At 36.0% G+C, this 22,994-nt stretch overlaps 1 protein-coding gene across 2 annotated transcripts in view; it reads left to right on the forward strand.

Moving 5' to 3' along the window:
* LOC111052935 overlaps window positions 1–22,994 on the forward strand; it is a 226,568-nt gene that overhangs the window by 97,561 nt on the left and 106,013 nt on the right. For both annotated transcript variants that reach the window (XM_039436535.1, XM_039436536.1), the window contains exon 5: window positions 16,039–16,148. In XM_039436535.1, coding sequence (XP_039292469.1) covers window positions 16,039–16,148 — 110 coding nt within the window. The remainder of the gene's footprint in view (window positions 1–16,038; window positions 16,149–22,994) is intronic.

A 22,994-nucleotide genomic window follows, 5' to 3' on the forward strand; every position in this document is an offset into this window, starting at 1 on the left:
AAGAAAGATTATTATGTTGTTTGGCCTGTGATCTGTATAAATGTCCTGTAACAACTAAAGCTGCGTCCACACATGCCGAACCGAACCTCGAACCGCGCAGCAAACCGTGCATTCCTCCGAACATCTTGCCTTTCAACGAACATGAGCATATGTTTCATAATGTTAAAAATCAGCTGTTAATCATACGCCGTACCGTACACTGCCTCTTGCCGCTTGCCTCTGTTCTAACTGCTCGCCTCACCTCACTCCGAACGCTGAACTTTTCAGCCAATCAGAGCCCTCGATTACAATTCGCCGTGCAGCTCGCTCCACAATATTTTGGCTGTCCATCATAAGTGGAAAACATGCGAACATGAATACAGAAGTATGGGCAATTTTTCATTTGATTAAATTCAAGTTTTGAAGAATTCATTGTTACGATTGATAAATTGATAGGAGCTTATAAATATTTCCTATTTCAAATGAAATAGCTTCTGAAAAAAATAATGATTGGATAAATACCAATATTGAATTATTGTTGATCAAGAACTCAGTACATCGACAATTCATTCAACTAATTCTGTATTGATAAAATTATAATAATTTTCTCTATTGGTAATCAATTTCATCAACTAACTGAAAAAAGTACTTCAATTTCCATGAATTTATTAATAGAATTATATAAATCTAAAGTGTAGGTCATATCTAAATTCACAAAGAGTTCGATTCTTGTTGGCAAGATAGATGTTATTCAATGCAGAAATCATTGTTATTTTACTAAGAGATAGGATAAAATGAATAGTTCTCTTTCAGGGGGAGTTTTGACAACCCACAAAACTCATTTTTCATTTGAAGAAATAATATCAAAAAGGTGCATAGGACCTTACTTTTTTGTTCAGCTTGCCAAAATACCCCTCATTTCAATATTAAAATTTTTGACTGGCTGTACAGTGAGTCTATCAAGGCTTGAATAATTTTGAAATTTTAATTAAATGAAAATGGCAGAGAATAATAATTATCATGTAGATATCAACACCTTTATTTAAAGACATATTAACTGCAATCGTTTTCATATTGCCGATACAGCATCCATAAAACTGTAGACGTTTATTTAGCAGTCTCAAAAAGCTGTTCTAGCTGAAAAATTAATAGTACATGCCACGTGTAGGCTTATACATTGCATCAGAAAAACGAAGTTCAAAACTATGGTTTTCCTAAACATATGTTTTTGAGATAATTTCTTTGATTCAGCTGTTTCACATTCACCATTATAAACTATATAGAGTTTGTGAAAATAAAAATATTTATCGATTACCAAAAAATACTATTATTATATTAATGATAATAATTAATTATCAAAACAATACTTTTATTATATCAATAATAATATTATTAAACATATTCATCATTTATCAGAACAATATTGAGGTTGAGTGGAATCAGGTAGAAAGCAATAACAGAACAGATGTTCCTTTTTTGAATTTCTATCATATTATTTTGTTATTTCCAATGATTACAACATATGTTAGAATATCACATGTCAATAAATAAATTATCTCATTTCCATATGGCACCCACCTTACCATGTTCATAACCTTACTTAATGGGATCCTTTTTCATCCTTTGAAACCCTTAGAGGCAAAATATCTCAAAATCCGTTCTTAGTGCGCGTCTAGCATGTTTGAAGGATATTTGTGCAAAGTTTCAAGTCTGTAAGACAATTAGTTTGAGCTGTAGTGTGATTTTACATCAAAATTTTCGAAAAATGCCCTCTCCTGGACCCCCCTGTGCTCCTGATCGAAATTTTTCTGCATAGATCTAATTTTTTTCGTAGCTGAACAAAAACGTTCCTCATGACTTTGCTGTGCAATGAGCAGTTAAAAAGTACAAAATTTTGGGGGTCCCAGCTCCCTCAGGGGGGCAAATTTCTGAAAATCCTTTCTTAGTGGATTTTTTCAGGCCACCATAAACAATCGTGCAAAAGTTTTTATGCTCAGTAGTTTGGGCTGTGGTGAGATTTCAGTCTGTCGGGGCTTAGCCTTTTATAAGTATAGAGATAAAGAGTTGAACTTTCAATATCTTGGAGCTATTCCAAAATTATTATCCAATGAATAAATGAACATTTTTCATTCTTGAGAAAAATGAACTCTTGTTAAATACTTAAGATTATTAATACTGGATAGAAATATTCAGTAATAGATTATAAGAACCTGTCTCTATTCCATTCCCAGAGGGTTTCATACTCTTTAAATTTATGGAAGAAAAATTGCTAATTTGTTATGATTATTAATATTTCTCAAGCAGCGTCCGTTTCTAGAGCTTCAAAGCAGTTTCAGCAGAACGAACCCTTCTGAATGAAATTCATCTCCTGAATTTTCCCAAGAGCCTTTGACTCATGTTTTTCTGTTTGATGAGAGCTCATTCATAGCACACATTCATACCTCTTTGCTCTTTCGAGATCAGATCAGAGCGTTCAACTTGATCACTTGAACTCTTGTGCCAGTAATTGAAACATTTTTATTTCTAATGATTCCAAAATTCAACGTAATTCTCGAATTATTCTACAGTAATTCCTGAGTGATGTCTGGATTGTGGGTTAGTATTTAAAATTGTTCAAAAACCATGATGGATTTTAAACTGTCAAGGAAGAGAGGTGTTTAATATCAAAACGTTCTATATACTATCACCAACTATGGCGGCTATTCTTTTTTTAGGCGCAGGGTAGTATAAAGGATTTCCTGTTGAAATTCATAATAGAACCATATCAAACTCATTTCACTGATAGAATAATATTATTCAGAATTATTATCGAATGAATAAATAAAAATTCATATATTCTTGAAATAAATTAATTTTCTGTCAAATAAATAATACCCTAATCACATTAAATAGCCCCATATTAAAATACTTACCAGTGATTGGGAAATAATACCCTATTCCCCTCTAGAATAATTTCTTTTCATTTATTAATAGAACCTCCTTCTTCTTCTTCTTCTTCTTCTTCTTCATGTGCCGTCTCCATGCACTACCTCCGTAAACATGTTTACGGAGGTAGTGCTCCATGGCGGAGGTTGGCTATCATTAATAGAACCATAAACAAACAATTACAATATTTCTGTATCGTAAAACCATTTGTCTGTGAAGAATGTCCCTCTACTATTTAGCTGAATTTCCGCACACACAACAGTTACTGTGAACAGTGAATATTATAACTCCATGGGTTCCAATCAAGCTATTCTCACTCAGATCGGCTGAGCGAGAATGATTAATCCCATGGGAACTTATGGGAATTATATCCTCACTGTTCACTGTTGTGTAAGAATAACTCAAGCTGAATTATTTAGCTTCATTGTTTAAGAAGTGATTGGAGTTGAGAACTCCAACAAGTTAGATACTGACTTCCATATAATTTTCTTATATGAAGATACTATGAACTTATGTTCTCCTGCCCAAAAACTACACAACTTCTCAAAGGAATTTGAAATATACAGTGTATATGTAGGCACTTGAGACTCATGAGCTTTATATTATGTTCTGTGTATTTGCCATACGTTGAATAAATAAATAATATGAGCTTCTGATCAGCTTATAAACTCAGTTTACCATTAATGAGAAAAATCATTTGGAATGAATGAAATTTATTCAAACAGAAAAATAATTTTATTGGGTGGAAATTTCTTCATATTGGGTTCCACCAGAGGCTTCCATAGTTCCATTATTTCGCCTGAAGAAGCATGAATTCCATTAACAGTATAACAGCTCTGAATATTGGAGAAAAAATGTATTCAATCGAACGTGTTTCGTTCGTAGAGCGAACACAAAGGGTGTAGCTGGAAGCAACAATTCAGCTTATGAATGTATGAGAATTTCATTTGAATTACCCGCTAGCCTGCTACAAAGCACGAATCACGATGAAGTGTACAGAAAGTCCTAGTGGAAAGCCTGCTTCCAATGTTGCTGTACAATCACAAAGGGAAGCTTGATTGATGCTGGATTCACGTTAACCAGAAAAAGTCATAGAAATGAATGGCCATTTTCGATAAGATTATACATTGTGAAGCGATCGTACTGAGTCTTGGTTATTAACCCCTCTGTCTGCCGCGAGCATAATGAGACAAATGCTTCATTTTTTCTAAAATGATTCAAGTAAAACTATCAACGGTAGAATACTCATTGTACCATTCCTTAATTTTGAAGACACATCATGATCGGTATATGAATGCTATTTTCTAGTGTCAAAATGAATGTAATAATATATAATAATGTTTAGAAAACTTGAACAAGTTTGTGAGTTCCTTGTACTCGTCTGTTAATTTCCCAGAGAAGAGTAGGATATAACAGAAGGGCAAACTTCTGAATCTCTAATGTATCTATAATGCACTATACAATAAGTACTACTATAATGTACTTCTGATAGAATTGATTGAAGTGCTACTAATTAACTCGATGGAACCAAAGCGTGGGCTTCCAAGAATAGGCTACTGATAAGCTGATTGGCTGTAATCGGTTGTGAAATAGGAGACAATCCTCAACTCAGATCTTTGGTTCCCTGGAATCAATGAATGATTAATATCCAATCTGCAAGAGATTATTAGTGATGTGATACTGAAATAAAGCTGTCTAATTACATGGTGAGTGGGAGAGCTTCGAAATTTTATTATAAAATTGATAAGTGATAGACAATTTCCTGCTGCAAACAATATTGCAAATTTTCAAGAGAAATGATCTGTTTTCCTAGGGAGCGATTATATTTTCAAATGTTCCAACCAAGAGACAGCTTTACATGATTTGGGAACGAATTTCCAGAAAACGCCTTCCACCACTCTACCTCTGTTTACGGAGGTAGTGCTTCCACCCACTTATGATCCATTGAATTTAAAAAACGTAATAATATAACTGAAGCTAGTGATCACAATAATATACAGTTGAGCTGTGGATTTGACACAATATGTGATTAATCCATACAATCAGCTGAAACATGTATTTCAGTTTGAAAACTGGATTATAATACTTATTGAGACAACAGAATTGAGGGGTATCGTGCATTACAAAGGATGCAATTCATTCGCATGGAATGAAAAAGGTAATCATTTGATTGATTCTAGCATTTCTATAGAAAGAAATGGATAATTATTATTAAGAAACAAGGGTTTAAACCAGTGGTTCTCAAAGTGTGGAGCGTGACCCCCAAGGGGGGGGGCGCAAAGCTTGGTTCGAAAATGTTTTAAATTTACTTGTATAATAATATTACGTTAAGCAATGTTCCTATTTTTAAAATTACTCATGAAATATTCATATACCAACCGTACTGTCAAATTCAAATTATCAATCAATAAGTGCTCCCTCAATATGATAGAAAAAGAAAACCTCATTCATCTCCAAGGTGACTTTGCGCTTAAAATGAAGTTTGAAGAATATTCTTTTACATCCTTCTGGATTGGTGTGCGAAAGGAACACTCAATTTTGAGTAAAAAGGCATTGAAGATATTGACTTCACTTTATCCGTGTGAAACTGGGTTTTCTGCTCTAGCTGTCATGAAAAGTGAATATTGATGAAGACTGGATGTGACCCAGGAACTTAGAGTAGCGTTATCAGAGTTGACACCTCGTTTCAACAAACTCTGTGCGAAAAAAACAAGCTCATCCTTCACACTGACGCTCTTTATTGTTAATTTTCTATCAGAAACAAAAATAACAACTATGTAGCTGTAGTACCTGAATAAATTATAATTGTATAGAATTTATTTTATTATGATTGAAACTCTTACAACATTGGGTTATGTATAGAATGTGCAAAACTCAACTGAATGAATATTGAGTGTAAAATATGTAGTTATATACATAAAAATACGTAGGTAAACGTACGTATACGTATATGTACAACATGTATATGTACATGTACATATGCTTATACATGTAGGGGGTCCGCTTATAGCTGAATTATGCAGGGGGGGGGGCTTGAAGTAAAAAGTTTGAGAACCAGTGGTTTAGACTTTAATTATTCCATGATAAATTCATGATGCAATGATTCCTATTAAAGTTAAAAGAGAACATAAAAGGTGCGTACAGATTTACGCGCCGCGAACATGAGCAATTCCCTTTTAATCAGCTGATGCCAAGCTTTTTATATCTGTATCTTACCGATTCTGTAAAAATACAGATATAGTCAGCTGATTAAAAGTGAATTGCTTATGTTTGCGGCGCGTATATCTGTAAGCACCATTATAATTATTATATCATGAGGATATGAGAGAAAATTTATGGAAATTCGAGGAAGAACTAGTCCACAGCAGGTAATACCAATATATTATACAGTATGAGTCTTCAAAATAGAATATTGCCAAGACATTGAAAAGAGTATCTCTTCATATAAACAATATTCGAAACACTGTCGCATGAAATGTATTCATAGCAATCACGTGTTTCATGCCGCATTCTCCAGCCTATGACTAGAACCTGATTGCTGCAAAGAACATAATAATATTATGTTATCATGATATTATCATGGTCGAATAGACTTCATCAAAGCTCGTTTTTCCTCTGTAGCTCTATTACTGGACAAAGCTAATTTGTTCTTCCATTGCAGCGTAACGCAAATTCCACATATGGTTCGCTTCAATAGTTATTATTAAAACGCACTCTCGGAAATTTCAGAATTTTGAATTCTATCATCAATGTGTCAGGGAAGCTCTGTAACTATTTTCTGTTAATTGAAACCAAACCGTATTCATGACTTCATTATCAGATGCATTTTCTCATAGAATCTTTCAAATTCATCTATGTTTCAACCTTGGTACCTGACTTATTAAGTCATTTCCATGCCGGAAGCCGGAGCAGCCAGTGAAGCTCCATGGATTTATCTCTCACCAAATTTGGAATTATCTGTCTCAATAATTTTAACTTAAGAAGCTCATATTTTAAAAATGAACTATCGCAAAATAAATCCTGAGAAAACGTTTTATTTTGATTGCTTGATAGTATACAAATCGAGAAACTTAAATAAAATATCACCTGTAAAAAGTTTTTTCCACCTTTTGCACAGCCTCAATTCTATGAGCCACCAGCTACGTATCCCATAACATGAATATCAATCATAGCATGGAAAAATCACGAGTTCATTCGAAAAACAATAACAGATAGCAGAACTTTTGGAATATATGAGTGGATCAAATTTTTCTTTGATATAAAATTTAATTTGTTTGCTTGTCAGTTTTCGAATCATTCCATAACGATTTTATCAGAGTACACTTTTCACAAAGCTGCAACTCAATCAATGCCATTATGTCATAACATCAAATTTCATTTTTGAGAGTCTCTTCTTTCTGAAAATTTCATTAATTGTCAGCATATATCAACAAACTTCTCTGTAAAAAATACATTCAGTATACTCTTTGTGTGCTCTGAGTAAACAAAGTGGTAGAAACATTGTATGTAGAGAGCTGTGAGGCCTATTCAAACAAACAGTATTTTACATTATTTGTTGTGTTAGAGCCTTTTGAAGCTTTCATGGAATGGATTTGTCCCAATTAACTCAGTTCGTCGGGAGTATGCCTAAAACGCCTAGCCTAAAATGCTCCATTATCGCAATGTTCACTACATAACAGTACATAACATGGATTTTTATTTGTGAGCCTAAGTATTGACAAAAAACACTATTGACATGAGTTTTAACTCACATTTTCTAGCCGCAGTAGCAGTTAGTCATAGTGAGTCATTTTGATTTCTCCAAGTTCTCTGAGTACTTCAACTTCATCTATTAATAAATTAAATCAGATCATCAATCACAGTTGAATCAGAACAGCCATCAAATTCTTGCTCTATAATATTGTATTTTTTGTGTTCATTGAAGATCAGAACTGGAGTCAAGATTAATTTGTTAATCAACTATGGACATCTTCTGTGGGTTCGAAACCATTCAGTATGAATAGAATCTGTCAAAAACTTTCAGCTAATAGTTTGCAAATACGATTCTAAATGTGGGAATAATATAACTAACCTCTTGCCCCGGCACAGTAAATTGGTGTACCCGTGTACAAGTAGTAAATTTGCTTATAGTTTTCAGGTTTACATGCTGAATCCAGGATCTCATCTCAAATTCATATATTTGCGGGAATTATAAGGCTTCACTCTCAAAAAGGTATTGTTTAAATACTATCAATATTATTCACCAATTACTTCACCTGTTAAAGATTTTTGCGAACTTAATAGATTCTGTGAGATATTAATCAGTTGAATTTTGTCTACCTGGTCTAAGAATTCCAATATTTCAACTTAGTACGGCTCCTTCAAAATTCACAGAAGGCTGCATTCAACACAGCAGCATTCCCCTGTAACCTCTATTTGAACTCTTGTCCCAAAACCGATTAATCATCCACTTATGACATCTGGGACGGCGAGAAGATGTAGTAAAACTTTGCAAGTCAACATCTTAACATACCTGCTGGAGTGAGTTGAAAGTTGTCCAGGCCAGGAGGTTGTAGGGTGATGAGGGGTCTTAATTGAACTTTGGACAGGTGCTCTTGTTCGGAACGCGTGTTCGCTTAATGGATGTCGATGGTGAGAGGAGAAGAGAGCTCGACCGCCCTCTCCCCTCATCACTGAGTTCGCAGCTGACGTCTTGCTCAAGTGGAACGATAATTTGGCAAGTATGATTACATCAGGAATCGCGTTACTCGGCTTTGTGTATGGGCGAAACATCAATTATCGAGCTGAATTTGAGCAACGTTGATCCAGAGTTGGAAATATGGAGTGATGAATAGTTCCATAGTTGTATTTCTTGAAGGTATGTTCTATGTTGCTATGTATCCATCATTAACCAGAATCTATTATTATTTGGGAGGGGGGCAGAGTTGAGGCTCTAGTTTCTCCCTCAATTATTGCGATGAGTGGTGAGGTACTATGGAGGTTTTAATATTTTGTTTTCTATTCAAACAATTAATTGTATTCAAATAGGAGATCACTACTACGGAATTATGCTTTATTCTACTAGTCTACAAGCTGTCCATACTCTTGTTATTTACTTATTATAATGCTTCGGGAAAATTACATATTTCAGTTTCTGATCAATGAAGCTTCCCAAATAATTGAGGTTGATTCAACACCAATTGCACCATTTTAACACACTCCCTCTATAGAATCATCTAGAACCATAGATTATCTCAACCAACAACAACTGGAAAATACTTTGAATTGAACTTCATTTCAGGCTAGAATAATCACAAAAGAATGATAAAATAAAAGCTAGTTGTATTGGCAAAACCCCTGTGGGTTGGGGGGAACAGAGGAGTCGAACAAGGTAGACTCAGGTCTCAAGTTTAAGGAAAGAATACACCACAGTATCCCTGCTCGTCGTAAGAGGCGACTAAAAAGGGACCCTCTTCTTCCAGAGCCCTTATTCCCATATCCTTCTTCTTCGTCAACATGCTCTGGATCCTTTTCTCGTTGGAATGACCATTTTCTATTGACTTTGCTTTGTGTCATTCTTTCTTTACTCATCTTTTAACTTACTGTCTGGCCTTCCTTGGTCAAGTTCTTGCCTTTCAAGCCTTGGTCCCTCAATCAAAAGTTGGGAACAAGGGGCTTATTTTCCTTTCTCATTCATTTTCCAAAAAAGATCTGCCAACGGTCCTGAAGGCAGATGATGACTCATCTAGTCACAATGGCGGAAGGATCGGAAGAGAAAGACTGGTCCTCCTAAAGGGGGTTCTGGCGTTAGGCATTAACAACCTAGCACAGGCAAAAATGTAAAGGTTGACAATATGGGTAGCAAAACCAAAAATCTGGTGTGGTACACTCACACAACTTTCCTTGCTCATATTTGAAACTACGATCAGACTTCTGTATATGTGTATATATAATTGTTTTTAGAGTACTTTTTCTTTGTGTGAATTGTGAAATTCGATTATTTTTTTAGTCGTCATTTTTTTAAAGTCGTCAAAACAGCTGTTCTACAGATGAAATATCACGACTATGTGTTCTTTTGATGAACTGCGCTACCTACCTACCTCATGCACGAGAAGGAGGTTACTAAGTCCATTTCCCAAGGATGGGGTGGACCCCATTGGGTTCCCAGAAAGGAGACTCATGCCAGTTGATAGAGCTGATAAATAACTATACAGGGTATGAATTTGAAAAAAAATCGGTCAAGTTATTTTTGAGAAAATCGTGAAAAACATGTTTTTTTAGTAATTATCCGCCATTTTTCTCAAGAATATTACGGAGCTCCTGCAATATTTTCCCAGAAAAAAAACTCATGCCATTTGATAGGGCTTATGAATAGCTATCCATGGTATAAATTTGAAGAAAATCCTTAGAGCCGTTTTCGAGAAAAGCGTGAAAAACATGGTTTTTTAGTAATTATCTGCCATTTTTTCCGCCATCTTGAATTGAATTTTATTGAATTTCTTATTGTTGGATCCTCATGGTATAATGACCTTACGTTTGAAATTTCAAGTCAATCGGTTAATTAAGAATGGAGTTATCGTGTTCACAGACATACACACATACACACACACACACACACACACACACACACACACACACACACACACACACACACACACACACACACACACACACACACACACACACACACACACACACACACACACACACACACATACACACACACACACATACACACACAGACCAACACCCAAAAATCATGTTTTTGGACTCAGGGGACCTTGAAACGTATAGAAAACATGAAATCAGGGTACCTTAATTTTTTTGGAAAGCAATACTTTCCTTACCTATGGTAATAGGGCAAGGAAAGTAAAAATTATCCCCGGGTGGCAATCCACACATCTTCAAGAGGGAGCCTTCATTTGGATACGGGGGAAGGCAGTGATGCTCAGAATATTGGAAACCCTTTAAAGATTTTAGTCGAGGGAGTCCATGCAAAAAACGGAAAAAGCAACATAGGAAGCTTATATTAGGAGCTTGAATTGTACAAGGTTGGAAGAATAAAATATTAGAAGTCACTCAAGAATTCCACAAAATGAAAATAGATATACTGGTGACTAGCGAAATGAAAAAGAAGGGTAGTGGTTGTGAAGAAGTGGAGGAAGCATTGCTTTTTTGGAGTGGACTAGATACAGATCAGAGAGCCAAAGCAGGGATAGGTATGCTTATCCAGAAAAAACTTAGAAGATTCATTAAGTCATGGAATCCAATTAGTGAGCGGATAATTGAAGTAGAGCTGAAAATTTATGGTAGAGAGATAGTAATCCTGGGAGTATATGGTCCTAATGATGACAGTCAAATGCAAGATAAAGAAAATTTTTACGAATGTCTGAGAGTGAACATTGAAAAAATAAATGAACGAGAAGAAATCATCTTAGCAGGTGATTTCAATGGAAGAACAGGCAAGAGGATTAATGACTCAGTGGTTGGCAGCTTTGGAGAGGACAACCTAAATGACAATGGAGAGAAACTGATAGAGCTCTGTGAACTACAAGGGTTGAGAATAATCAATGGTTTTTACAGGCATGAAGAAATCCATAAGTTCACTTGGACACACGCAACTCACAAGCTCAAAACAATCATAGACTACATCATAATGAAGCAGAGAACATCAATATGCGTGAAAGATGTACGTGTTAAAAGAGGGCCAGAATGTGGATCGGATCATCAATTACTTTGGTCAAAGTTAGAATTTCCATGGAATGGTTGTAAATCCAATAGTGGAGAAATTTCTAATGTTTCGGAAACAGGGGCTGCAAAAGAAAGAACGAGAAAATATAAGTTGGATTTACTGCAAGATGACACTATAAAAGATCTGTATCAAAGAAAAATGGACCAAAAACTAATGGAATCCAGGTTTGACAGCCCAGAAGGAATCTACAACCACATAAAGCAATGCATAAATCAATCGGCAATGGAGGCGTTGAAGATGAAGGTCAAAGGAAGTATAAGCACAACTTAAGTGAGATAACAAAGCAAGAAATAAATAATAAAAAAGTGCTTTATGAGAGATGGTTGAATACAAAAAAGTTGAGGACTTGCAGAAGTATAAAGAGAGAAATAGAGAGGTTGAAAGGTTGATAGTGCAAGAAATGAACAATGAATGGGAAAAACGATGTTCACAAATAGATCAGTATATTGGAGGTGCAAGAAGCTCAGAATCCTGGAGAGTATTGAAAACCCTTCGAACCAATAGGAGAGAAAAAATCACTGATACCAAAATCAAGCCTACAGAGTGGGAGAGATATTACAAAAACTTGCTCACAGAATCAAGGAGAGAGTTTCTTGGTGATAGTGTAATTCCTGAAGATCAGGAACAGCGAGAGACTAGTATTGCAGGAGGAAGTGTAGAAGGCTATACAAACTTTAAAAAACAATAAATCTGCAGGACCAGGTGGCATCAGTCCGGAACTGATCAAGTGTGGATCTGAAAAGCTGTTCAGAATCTTGACAGTGCTTTTCCAGAGAGTCATTGATGGGGAGGATGCGCCAGGAGAATGGAAAACAGCGCATATGACTTCCATATTCAAGAAAGGCGACAGGAATAGGTGTGAAAACTACAGAGGTATTGCCGTTCTTTCAGCTATGGCCAGAGTGTATGGGAAGATTCTGAAAATAAAGCTAGAGAAGGAAATAGAAGGGAAGATTGGGTGTGATCACACAGGATTTTCGGCGGGTGAATCATGCGTAGATCATATATATATACTCTGCAGCAGATCATTCAGAAGAAGTATGCAAAAAACAGGTCAGTGCATCTTGCTTTTGTGGACCTTAGGAAAGCCTATGATACTGTGCCTCGAAAAAGACTTTGGAAAGCGATGGAAAACCTTGAAATACCTCGATATCTCATCAATGCCAAAATGAAACTATATGACGGGAACAGGATTAGTATTAGGATTGGTAAAAGCTTGACACATCCATTTGAAACATCAAAAGATTTGTTGCAGGGTTGCAGCTCATCTCCGACTCTGTTCAAGATCTTCTTAGAAGAGAAAGTGTCAAGTAATGGGAATACCCATCAGAGGAGAGAACCTTTTCACCCTTTGTTTCGCAGATGACCAGGTTGTGATTGCTCAGGATGAGGAAGACCTGAGCTTTATGATGAGGAAACTCAAGGAAGAGTATGAAAAGGCTGGTCTGGAAATAAATATAGACAAGACGGAGTATTTGCAGACAAATGGAAATTCAACACAAAGTTTAACCATTGATGACAATACGGAGATAAAAGGAGCAGAAAAATTCAAATACCTTGGGTTCACTATCACGCAAAGTGGCGATACAGAGGAAGAAATAAAGATCATTGGCACAGACAAGAAGTTGCATAAGGCAGTTGCACCCAATCTTATGTAGTAGAAATATCCATAAGAAAACTAAGCACAGGATATTCAAAACCACCGTGTGAAGTGTAATGACTTATGGTGCAGAAGTGTGGGTGACAAACAAGAAAACAAAAAGTAAAATAAAAGCTGTCGAAATGGAGTCTTGGAGAAGGTGCTGTGCTTTGACCAGAATGGATAAAGTGAGGAATGAGGTGATCAGGGACAGAATGAAGGTGGAGTCTGATATAATGGAATTCATAGAAGACAAGAGGTTGATGTGGTATGGTCATGCCAGAAGAGCTAGTGCCAATAAGTGGATTGGAATAGTGACAGATTGGAGTCCGTTGGGGCGGAGGAGGAGAGGAAGACCAAGGAGGTCTTGGAGGGATGAAGTGGATGAGGCTATGGTAATGAGGAATTTGAGAGATGGTGAGTGGGAAGACAGTCAAGGATGGAGGACTCGGCTAAAAGAAGGAAGACAGTAAATCACTGTAAAATCCTAATTTATATATATATATGTATTGGCAAGTTGTAAGTCAATTTCTCAGTCCATTAAGAGTTTTTTCGAACAATGCATGTCGAACACTGTTTCCAAGTGTCTCAATCTCAAGTATAAATAGCTGATTGAAATGTATTTATTCCTTTCTCCGACTACTTTTATCCACACTAACGCTACTGGATCAAATCGCGTTAAACTCGCCAGAACAAAGCGATAAATCAAAAACTTTCGAAAAACTTATTCCCAAACGTCATATATAGGAGTGATGTTGTCTAGAGTATTTTCAACATATCACGAAACAAAGTTTCCGATTTCCCACTCCTTCTATATACTTTTCATCGACTTTATAAGCATACAATATGCTCGGGACTGTTCGATCTCCATAACTTGCACAAACTTCGAATTCGATTAGGCTGTGCTATCAAATTATAAGTTAGAGGATGCGAAAAACACGAGTTCACAAACAAGTATCGCCCTATTCATGAGTTTGGCGAGGAGCTGCCGATGTGGGATTGGTAGGCGTCAATCCGGTTATATCTCAGTTATCGAATTTTCGAGCATGTTTGTGACATGAGCCCGCGTTGAAAGTGTTTAGCGTTGTCACGAAAAGCGCTCACCGAATGCAAAAAGCCGTCTGGCCTTGTCGCTTCGCGCTGATAACAACTTGCCTGGCTCGAAATTTGTGTGGCTCACATGATGACTTGGGTAAACACATCCAAATTCCTGCTGCACAAAATGATAGTTCTCTCCTGGAGCTCAGTGGAGTATGTGTGTATATGTATAAGAATAGATTAGTGTACTTAAAAATCATCTGTGAAGTTCAATACAGTTTTTAACTGTATTTTATAATGACAAATTTAACTGTCTTATTACTTCTGGAACACTGGATAGATTCTGAAAAGTTTCTGTATTAAGTTAAAGCAGTGACGTTTCCGTGACAATATGCGCCGCAACAACGTACCGGTACCTCCTTGGACAAAAAAAGTATTTTGTAATAATATGTGTAATCTTATCAATTATATAGCCTTATAGGTTTTGCATCAGATTTTCCATTGTGTTCAGGATGAATCATATAGTAATTTATGATATTTCAGCGCAACATCCCAGAGCTTCATTTAAAAAAAATTATTTTCAATAGTCAAGCACTTCTATAGACTTATTGATTCTATACAATATGAGATTCATACTCCTTTAGTTCAACGATATGAATGCTAGTCAGTACTTAACTTTACATCGTTGATATCACCCATCACACCTATGTGCAGGATTTCAATGAAATTGTACGCCAAATAATCAATGGAAGCCATCACTTCTTCGGTGTGGCAGAAGTTAACTCCTCCGTCTGTGTTGATGTCGCAATCCAGCCAAAATCCAATAGATCAGCTGGATAACCGTGTGGGATGCTCTCAGCGCGGCTGTGATTATAAATGATGGGCGCATATTGGAATGAGCCTGATCCACCGATATGGGATTTACCATCGCCTCTAAGGAATAGATATTTAATCAAACTATGAATCGAATACATTAAATTAGTGCTACGACCCAGAGTGACATGTGTGAGATCGGAATACACTTGCGGGCTCACATATGCCTCCTCATAATCGGATTACTCTGGATATATTTGTTGGGATGGGGGGCAGGGGGCAGCGGGTCAAATTAGATAGCGAGTCACATAGCTTGGCGGTGGCACTCTGATACTCGGGCCAGATATCTGTTCCCTTTAAGGTTGTATGTTGTGTTGTCTGATTCCCGAAGTTGGAATTTGGTTGGATATCTGTGCAGATTAATGAATGTGTTCCCTTCCAGGTGATTGGGTAACATGAGAAGTGGAACGAGAGTAAGTAAATTCATCGAGAAGTTTAAATCAGATTGGGTCGAGGAGTGAGAAAGTGATTGATGAGAGTCTCTATTTCTTGATTTTCTTAGACATAGGATTTGAAATTTGAGTGGCTGAGTCCTGCGTTATTTATACAATAGGAATACTACTCTTACAATTATTACATTGTCTCTGATTATCAATATTATTCTCATTTCTCTCAAAAAAAATTGTTTTCGGAACTAAGGAAATGGTTCGTAAAAAACATAGTGTTTTGAACACCTACCTATATTCCAAGAGTAGAAAATCAGAATGATAATAATGTAAATAATTTGGAACTAGTATAATATTCCTATGAGAGTTTCAATTATCATGAAATATATCATATTTTGTACTGTTGAATCATATCAATTTAATTTTCATGAACAAATATTGCTTTTATTATTATAATTTTTTCACAGATCGAATGCGATACCAGAATACGATGAAATTGGGAGGATCAGTTGGAGGTCGCGGTGAACTTCCAAAAATTCATCCAAACAGAACATTTACTGCTCAATTCGAGAGACAAGTAAGTGAAATTTGATTCCTTCTATTCTACCAGAGACTTTGAAATTAGATTTGAAAAGTAACGTGATTGCAGAAACAACAATCATTTTTGAAACATTATGGAGGAGACATACATGATGAATTCATGTTGATAATAATAATCATAGTTGATCACTATTGATTATGTCAGACGGAAACATACAAATTTGTCAGATATGCTCATTCATCAGCGTAACAGCTCCATCCATTTCCGTCATTGTTCGAAATAGGATTGCATTTTCCTGTTATTAATTGCAACTTTGAATTGCTCTGTCGTTAACTAATTTATTCCATCCATTTGTAATGCTGGTAGCACTTCAAAAGAATCATAACTTCAAAGTGAACCCTGTTATGATGAATTCGGCAGGACTGTTGCAACTTGTCAAATTATACTCTAATTAGAGCGGTACCAATTAGCAGCTCTGAGAGAATTGCAATTAATCAATTGAAGCTTTCAGTTTGTTGACGGAAATTATTTCCAAGCTCAGATGGAATTCAATTTGGGGCCGTTGGAGAATGAGTATTATAGATGTTATGGTGTTTGAGTTGTTAATTATGGAATAGGAATAATTTGTACATAACTTGATTCTCTGAACAGTCTTTGAAATGGGGTGGTTTTTCTTTGAAGAATCGACTAAACATCCAAAGATGACTAATTTATTCCACCTCAGTGGAGAAAACTCTCTTAAACCAATTAGATGTCTTCTTCGTTTTGGTGTGATTGTCGAGAGCTCTTCTTTCTGGAGGATTTTCATTTTGGATCCCCACTCATACTAGTACAACAATTGTATCAAAAATCAAAATTCTATTTCAATAAAATAGAATTTCATCCGCAGAAGCTCGTTGTATGTATTCATTATATTATTATTTTCATATTAATTCTACAACAACTATTTCCTAGCAATCCTGTTGTATTTTTCTTCAAAGTCATATTTTTCTGTCTCATATCAAATAATATATCGGCTTCATGAAATTGATTTCATGTGAGTTGTAGCAGCTTGTTTCAATTGAAGTATATCATATAGAATTGAAAGTCAAGGTATTTTTTAAACGTCGACCTCAACTAGAATTGGATTGGGAAATAGTTTCGGATTGATCCTGTTGAATCTTCAACAATCATTAATTTCTACATGTATTCAAAAATTGATGCAAAATGTTTTGAAAAATTATCTTCTTAATTGATCAAATTCATCGAGACAGAATCATTCCAACTTTCAATACTTTGCAGCCATCGATCTCAACCATCTCAAGTAGACATTCGTTACGATTCGCTTACCATTGGTTGGAAAAGTCTTCCTCACTGATTCCACTCACTCTTATTACTGGTTCTCATCCCTTCCACTCCTCCAGTCCCATTCCACAGTCTTCCTTCTCTTCTTCCTCACGACCTCATATTCAAAGCAGATTCACGTCACCATTTCATTCCAATTGGAAAAGCCCTAGCAAATAGGAAGCTCTAAATCAAATACTTACGCTCTAGTGAACTGTACATAACGAGGAGTTCAACTACAGATATATAAGTACTATCTAGATACAGAAATACGACTGAATAAATAGATATAGATCATTCACTAACATGTTGGACCACTTCTCCTCTTCAATCGGACTGACAAGTCTAACAACAACGAAATACGAAAATCTACCGCGTCCGGAAAGCCTATGAAAAGCTTTGAAAAGTCCGGAAAATCATGACAACCAACTAGAAACTGTATGCCATATTATTTATTGGGCGCGGCTGAATTCAACGCAGGAGTGGCAACGTTCAGTTAAGCAGCTTTGTCTTTTGAACAAAATACTGGAGACTGTTTCACCGATCCTAGAGTGGTATTGAACAGTTTAATTTTCGAAACAAATTTGGGAATTTAAACTTTTGTCATCGATGATGCTGTTAGAAACATTATTATGAGAGTTATTTATATGGATACCGTCTCGGCAAGTCCCTATACTTTAATATACGACTGAATCAACAATAACGGTAATTGAGGGAATGCTAATTGAAATTTAACAACGAGGTTGACTACTCAATTTTTTTATTGCTCATTGATTTTTTCATTGTGATACTCGGCTATGACGAAAGTCAACATATCTATATAAATAAAAATCGAGCCTCAAACTTTGACATTCAATAACTGTTTCAATTTTGCATCGATTTTGATGATTTTTAGTTATGTTAGTTATATTCAGGACCAGGTTCATGGCCTATCAAATTTATAATCCTACTTCAGGACTCTTTCCTACGGTCCTTCAAAGTTTACATGTAATATTTATGGGAAAAGATATTATGTGAGCTGGCCACACTCAGAAATAATAAAAATCAGCTGTTATAATCATTGCGTCATCCAACACCCGTCGGTAGATAGTAGACAAGAGTATGTGCTGCTCCATAACCGCCCATTTATTTTATTCTAAACGCCCCGACTAGAAACAAAATGACTTCTGTTTGTAACCATCCAGCAGTGCGGCCTCAGGGTAAAGACTTACATGCTCTGAAGAGATTGTTTTTTTCGAATAATTGTGCTGTCTTCAATGTTTATAATTAATTGATTTTTAGTAAATTATCTATTTTCTATTATTCTTCAGTTCAGGGAGAATAGAATCACTTCCAAAATAATAAGTGAAGGAAAAATACAAAATAAACTGCTGCACAACTAACTAAGCACATAGAAAGTCCATATTAAGATATAAATGTGAATACTGATTGTTGGATAATTTCCATAAAAATCTGGTGTGGTACACTCACACAACTTTTCTTGCTCATTGAACTGTAAGCCTCATTCTTAAACGAGAATAATTTAGGGGAATAACATAATGATGATTGGCGGCAACATATTTGCAACTACGATCAGACTACTGTATATGTGTATATATAATTGTTTTTTGAGTACTGATTCCTTTGTGTAAATTGTGAAATTCGATGATTTTTTTCAAAGTCGTCAAAACAGCTGTTCTACAGATGAAATATCTTGACTATGACTGTGTTCTTTTTATAAACTGATCTACCTACCTACCTCATGCACGAGAAGGAGGTTACAAAGTCCATTTCTCAAGGATGGGATGGACCCACCATCATTTTCCCAGGGTATGAATTTGAAAAAAATCGTTAGAACCGTTTTTGAGAAAATCGTAAAAAACATGGTTTTTCAGTAACTGTCATTTTTCTCAAGAATATTAAGGAGCTCCTGCAATTTTTCCAGAAACGAGACTCATATCAGTTACCTATGGTAATAGAGCAAGGAAAGTAAAAATATAGTGATGCATCAGATTAAGCTAAGGCTAAGCGCACCTGAGAAGGCGCGGCTTGGTGATACAAAGTGTTGATCTTATGGAGGTTGCCTTATCACAACGTTCGACGCCATGACCGATTCAGTATGTGTGTGTGCTTGCTTCAAACCAATAAGCAAGAGTCACCTGGATGCAAAATACCGCATCGCGCCTCCTCAGATGTGCATCCAGCTAAAGTTTGTCATGAGATGCATAAAGGGGGGTTGGCAGCACTGAACTGCCTGTTAAGAGCTTACCTGTTTCTCTGTGTAGTTAAATAGAGTTTATTTGATGTTTTAATTAGATTTTGCTCCAATAGTAGTGACTATTAGTAGATATATGTAGCTAATGAGTGTTTCTTACATGTGCATTCGATTCGGACTGCCGGTATGTATTTATTATACTGCTTCGTCCCCTGATAACCTCAACTATTCCAACTACTGTATTACATTGGTGTTACACTTACAATATTACAAGTAACTGCTCGTCTCGAATGAACGCGGGAAACATGGCAATATTAACTTGTACTGAGTGATAGAATTGTTACTGCTAGAAGTGTTGACGTGAAATTGTGCTTACCGTCTCGATAAAAGATTGATTGATTGATTGACTGAGTACTTTATTTATGTAGATTACAATATATACTGGCTTATACATTTATATACAATAGCTTACAATACAGCAAAATTATAGATGAATTCACATAATATAGACTAAGAAAATAATTATTGAACTGTATATGATATGAAAAAGTAGAAAAAGTAGAACTGTATATGATAGAAAAAAGATAAGAGCTAGTGTACGGCTGTCTATTAGATTTCAGAATTCGAGTGTTATCGCTTATCGCTTCAGATAAGGGCTCCCCGTAGAGCTTTGGAATTCTTTCTTTCGCCGGTTTCTGGCGTCTTGCGTTTCCTTGGCAACGAAGCAGTGTTTGCTTGATTGCTTCCACTGAGCAGCGGTTCGAAGGCAGTTGCACACAGGCGCCAGTTTTGAAAACTACTTGAACTTTTTGCGGGTTTACGTTTAATTATTATCTTAATCTGTTTTGACAACTGTGATGAGAGTCTACTGATCTCATTACCCCCTGTAACTTAAATTTCTTTTCCTTTCCTATATTCCTTTTCTCTTCAGGAGCTTCCATATTTCCCTGCTTTGACCGCTCTCTTGGCACTTTCACTTCCTTTCTATTTCTCCTTTACTCTGGTAATGAAATATTTGGTTATCACTGAAAAGTTGTTTGATTATACCGTTACATATATATATATATATATATATATATATATATAATATATATATATATATATATATATATATATATATATTTTCCTCTCAAGTAGCATCACCTCGTCAAAATTATGGAAGAAATTATACTGGGGCTAACAAACAAAGGAAACCAAAAGATTTCTTATAAAGGATATTCATTTAGAAAATGTAATGTCAAGTCCTCTGGGCAAATTGTATGGCGCTGCCTGAGCAAGTCATGTAAAGTGACACTAGTTACTGACGATCTGGTAAAAGATATCATTGAGATTAAGAATGATCATTCACATCCTTCTCTCACAAACACAGAAGTGGCCTCGGATTCAATTGGTTTGTGTTCAACACCGACAAACACTTCTATCTCAGTTATGGACCGTTTTTGTAATAATGAAGATAGTCTCGTTGATGGGGATACTCAAACTATTCCTCATGAATTGATAACTGAAAATGAAATGCTGAGAAGAGAGATTGCTACTTTGCGGGAACAATAGGATGCTGCTACAAATAGATCTATAGCTAATGATCTACGAATTCTAGAGCTTACGGTTAGGGAAATGGTTGATTTCAGTGCTCAGTGCACTCGTACAGAATCCAATATCTGTCAATCCTGTAAAGGTGTTTTAGGCAGGACTTCATCTGTCTGCAGTGCAAGCACTCAGACGGAAAAATTGATAATAGAAGAGGTTTATCAGTGCACTGACACTCTTGGCTCTACTCAGACACAAGATGGCGCTACGCAGACTAGTGTGGAAAATGGTGAAATTATTCCTCATGTGCTTCCTTATGGTCTGGACAAAAGTCATCTTGACCTCCTACTTGGAGAGAATGTGAGTCTCATGGACCAAATAATATCTATAGGCAGTGAGATAGAGAAGGCAAGGAAAATTCAATCTCAAATGGAAGATCTTACTGTTGCTTCCAACACATCAAGAAGTGAATATTTGAGCTCTTGTGATTCGCCTACAAACGTAGATATTAATGTTAGAATATGGGCTGATAGTCATGGGAGAGGAATAAACGATGCTCTTGACAAATTACTTCCTTCAAATTATAAATCTACCACCCACATTGCACCAGGTACTCCAATGGAGATTGTTATCGAGAATATGCTCTGCAAACGTGAAATTGAGAGTACTAAATCAAGTGACTATGTAGTTTTGATAGGAGGCACAAATAGTTTCAGTGCTGATGGAAATACAGAGGATCTCTTGAAAAACTTTACAGAACGTCTTGTGAAAGTGATAGAGGCATACAAGCATACTAACTTTATTCTCACTACTGTTCCATATAGATACGATCTTCGAGAGAATTCAATAGAAAACATCAGAATCAATCGTATCAATAGAGTCATCAGAAATATACCTAAGTTCTATCAAGGGGGATCTGTGAAGATTGTTAGTGTTTGGGCATATGAAGATCACTACATACAGGTCATGGCTTGCACCTTAACAAAAGAGGAAAACGTAGATTAGCATGGGATATTTATAAAAAGGTAGTTGAGAAGTCATTTGGAAAAGTATTCAGGAAGCATGAAAGAGAACTGAGACCCGAAATACTAGTGGGAAATGGATGCAACCCATCAAAGGAGATATCAGTTAGGACAATGGAGAGATCTTTTTTAGGAAGGCCTCATCGTATAGAAGCTCATGCCTTGAGTATATCAGCGTAGAAGATGAACAACATCCATCATTTGATTGCCATCACAACTCTGGGCTGGTGGACTCTAACCCAAATGCAGCAGGAGTGAAGCCCCCAGCCACTGGTGTGAAGGTTGAACCTGCTAGGTATTGTACACCATCATTATTACCTAGTATTATTAGTCGTAGGGACACTGTAAATAAATTTAAAATAATACATCAAAACATAGATGGTATATTCAACAAGATAAATCAGTTGGATTTTTTGACCGATGATGAAAAGCCTGATATTCTTATAATTACAGAGCATCGATTGAAAGATTATGAAATTAGTTGTATAAAGTTCAGTAGAATGTCTTTCTTTTGTAGCTATTGTAGATCAGGTATGAGAAAAGGAGGTGTTGCTATTTTTGTGAATGACAATTTGCTCAATTGCCTTGGGGACAAATTATCAGTTTTAGATTTAAGTGATAACTGTTTAATGGGAACCATTGAAATGTGTGGTATGAAGTTGTGTCTTGGAAGGGAAGTATTTTTTGTATGTGGTGTGTATCGCCCTCCTAATGGAGATATTGACTTGTTTTTTGATAAATTCTCATGCTGTATTGAAACAATTACGGAGAGATTAGGCAACAAAATTATATTGGCTGGTGATTACAATATAAATG

Source organism: Nilaparvata lugens, chromosome 10 (genome assembly GCF_014356525.2).
Source record: "Nilaparvata lugens isolate BPH chromosome 10, ASM1435652v1, whole genome shotgun sequence".
In the NCBI taxonomy this organism is placed as follows: Eukaryota; Metazoa; Arthropoda; class Insecta; order Hemiptera; family Delphacidae; genus Nilaparvata; species Nilaparvata lugens.